Here is a 3,475-nt window from a genome sequence, read left to right on the forward strand (position 1 = left end):
ATGGAAAGGGAAGCAATGCCAGTAAAGTTGAGAGAAAGTACTTTGATACCAATCTTCAAAGAGAAAGGAGATAATCAGAGTTGTGAGAATTATCGGGGTATTAAGCTGATGTCTCACACTTTGAAACTATTGGAAAGGATTTTTACTCGTGACTTAGCATTGGCTAACAGCTCCTTGGTTTTATGAAAGGGATCGGAACCGTTAACGGTATCTTCTCTCTCTGGCAAATCATGGAGACATACCAGGAGAAGCAAAGAGTGCTGCATATGGTCTTCATCGACTTAGAGAAAGCTTATGACCGAGTGCCACGCCAAGAAGTCTGAAGAGGGTTATGAGAGCGAAGAGTACAAGAAAAATATGTAAGAATGATCCAGGAATGTTACAAGGACGTGAGAGTTAAGAGCACAGTGGGCATGACGGAACACTTCGAAGTAAAGGTCGGCTTGCACCAAGGATCGGCACTTAGCCCACTGCTATTTACTATAGTGTTTGATATCATCACGGGAAATGTAAGAGAAGAACCACCATGGTGCGTATTGAACGCTGATGTCTCTGTGCTAGTGGCAGAAAGTAGAAGAGTGCTATAAACGAAAATAGAAGAATGAAGGTTTGCTTTAGAAAACAGAGGAATGAGAATAAGCAGGTCCAAGACAGTATATTTCACCACAGATATAGCTGGCGACCAACTAGCCATAATAAAGCTAGATGGAGAGAACTTGAAAAGAGTTCGAACCTTTAAATATCTAGGTTCAGTATATGTATATATATATATATATATATATATATATATATATATATATATATATATATATTATATAATATATATATATATATATATATAATATATATATATATATATATATGTATATAATATATATATATATATATATATATATATATATATATATATATATATATATATATATATTATATATATATATATATATATATATATATATATATATATATATACTATATACATAAATGCACTCATAACAATATAATATAAATAATAATAAATAATATAATATATAATATAATATATATATAATATAATATATATATATCACATATATCATATACACACAAATGCACACAACACATCACACACACACTACACCACACACAACACACACACACACACACATACACACATTCATGCACACACACATACACATACAACACCAATAAATATATATATATATATATATATATATATATATATATATATATATATATATATATATATATATATATATATATAATAATGGGATCTGTATATGTATATATATCTAATATATACACATAGTAATACATTATATTTACTATATTATATATATTATAATAGATATATATATATAATATATATACCTATAAATTATATATATATATATATATATATATAGAGAGAGAGAGAGAGAGAGAGAGAGAGAGAGAGAGAGAGAGAGAGAGAGAGAGAGAGAGAGAGAGTAGACTGTTTCCTTTGTAACATGCAAGACAAGGAGAGAAAGTTTATAAATGTATCTAACGGAGAGAGAGAGAGAGAGAGAGAGAGAGAGAGAGAGAGAGAGAGAGAGAGAGAGAGAGAGAGAGAGAGAGAGAGGATACGGAAAGTTGGTTTGCGATAGAGAGAAAAAATGGATGGAGATAGAGACTAGACGAAACACCCCAAGAAAGTGACTCACTTGCAGCCATAATGAAATCCGACTTCGCCAAGAGCTTTTAATATAATTAACCTTGGGACTGCGGCGGCGAGTGTAGTAGATTTTTTCCCTCCCCCTTCTGTTAACAATGGCTGACCTTCGCTGGAGAGTCGCTGGCGATTCTTTGAGAAAACCTCCTTTGTTCTCTATGGCCGGATACTTATCCAGATGAAACCCGTTCTTTGACGAATGTCGAGTAGTGAAAGGGTCCTGCGGGGCTTATAGAGTAAAACTTTATGTGCACAATGGTGGAAGAAGCACAGACTGACGTGCTATGTCGAGGGTCATTCTTCCGGTTCGCGTAGCCCGGAAAAGAAAGCGGAGAACAAAAAGCCGAGGGGAAAACGTGTAAGGTGAAAAATTCTGTACATGCCCGAATTTTATCTGTAAAGAAGGATGGCTATCCGTGTGTGTATGTGGCCGGTACTTGTTTAATTATCGACTCACTGTAACAAACGATAACATTACTAGGACAGTTGGTACACTCATTGTAAACTATCGTTATGGATATGCAATACGAACTGATAAAACCCAAATACTGAATAGGAGTGCATAAAAAATGTATTGTAATCAGTCCCTGCAACAGAAGGATATCACTGACATCTGCCACTCTAATACGCATATTCTATGGAACGGCAGAAATATCGCAACGTTATCAATAAGGAAATATATACATCAATATATCTTGTAATAATAAAAGATCAAACGAAAAGGTACGTATATGCGAGTTCGCAGCTCAACGAACAAATGTTCGCATGTTTGGAATTTTATCTTTTAACGTTAATGGTAAAAACAAAACGTTATTATTGCTTGTTTTTTCTTTTTCTTTTATTAACCGTTTCAAGATTACATTTCCATGAAGTTCTGCAACACATATATTAAAAAGAAATATGAGTTTCCAATACACAGTAATCACTAAACATTTCTCAACTTTCAAAAATTAGGTACTATTCGTGTGCTGAGTAGTGTTAACAATTTTATATTAGAAGTTCATATTGTGTAATACAAATTGGGATATATCAAACTCGAGCAACATCCTTGGTCGAGTGACAGTAGACATGCGACCAGCAGAAATCAAACATTCTGGAGCAAAGTTAAGTAACCTTATATCTACAGTGACTCAGTATGAGAGGTAAGATTCGGTTGAACAAAATTAAAGAAAACACATTTTTCATTACTACAGACGAGACCAAAGATATCGATACTACAAAGAGATGTGCAAATTCTACTGCATCGAAAAAAAAAAAAAAAAAAAAAAAAAAAAAAAAAAAAAAAAAAAAATATATATATATATATATATATATATATATATATATATATATATATATATATATATATATATATATACAAAGTAGACCACTAGCTTTGGAGAATATAGCCATGACCGTGCAGGAGCAACAGCGGAAAGACTTTTTCAGATCATAATACCTGGATAATCATGAAATACCCACAGAGAACTTAATTGAATTTGCCTCAGATGGGGCTAGCAATATTACTGGCATCCACAATGCTTTCATAAGTCCGCTGAAACCAGAACTAGCAAATGTTAGCAGCCATGAAATATATCTGCCATTCTGTTTACATTTTTTCTTCGCAAGTCTCAAAGCGTCTTCTTCTGACGTGCGAAGATCTGGTAAAAGTATATATTTAAACACTTCTCACACATTGGAAGTGGCAGCCTCTTCTATACTTTTCAAATATGAGCTCTAAATACAGCTTATAATTAAAAAATATGCACAATTCTTTCAGTGATCCATCTATGAAACTATACT

The 3,475-nt window shown here is 32.9% G+C and overlaps 1 protein-coding gene across 1 annotated transcript; it reads left to right on the plus strand.

Annotated features, from left to right (window-relative positions):
• The first annotated feature begins 365 nt into the window (after positions 1-365).
• On the plus strand, positions 366-3,165 carry LOC119585598. Its single transcript, XM_037934267.1, has 3 exons — positions 366-509; positions 2,690-2,835; positions 3,096-3,165. The coding sequence occupies exons 1-3, from the start codon at positions 366-368 to the stop codon at positions 3,163-3,165; spliced, it is 360 nt and encodes a 119-aa protein (XP_037790195.1).
• The last annotated feature ends 310 nt before the right edge of the window (positions 3,166-3,475 follow it).

This window comes from Penaeus monodon, chromosome 3 (assembly GCF_015228065.2).
Source record: "Penaeus monodon isolate SGIC_2016 chromosome 3, NSTDA_Pmon_1, whole genome shotgun sequence".
Taxonomy (NCBI): Eukaryota; Metazoa; Arthropoda; class Malacostraca; order Decapoda; family Penaeidae; genus Penaeus; species Penaeus monodon.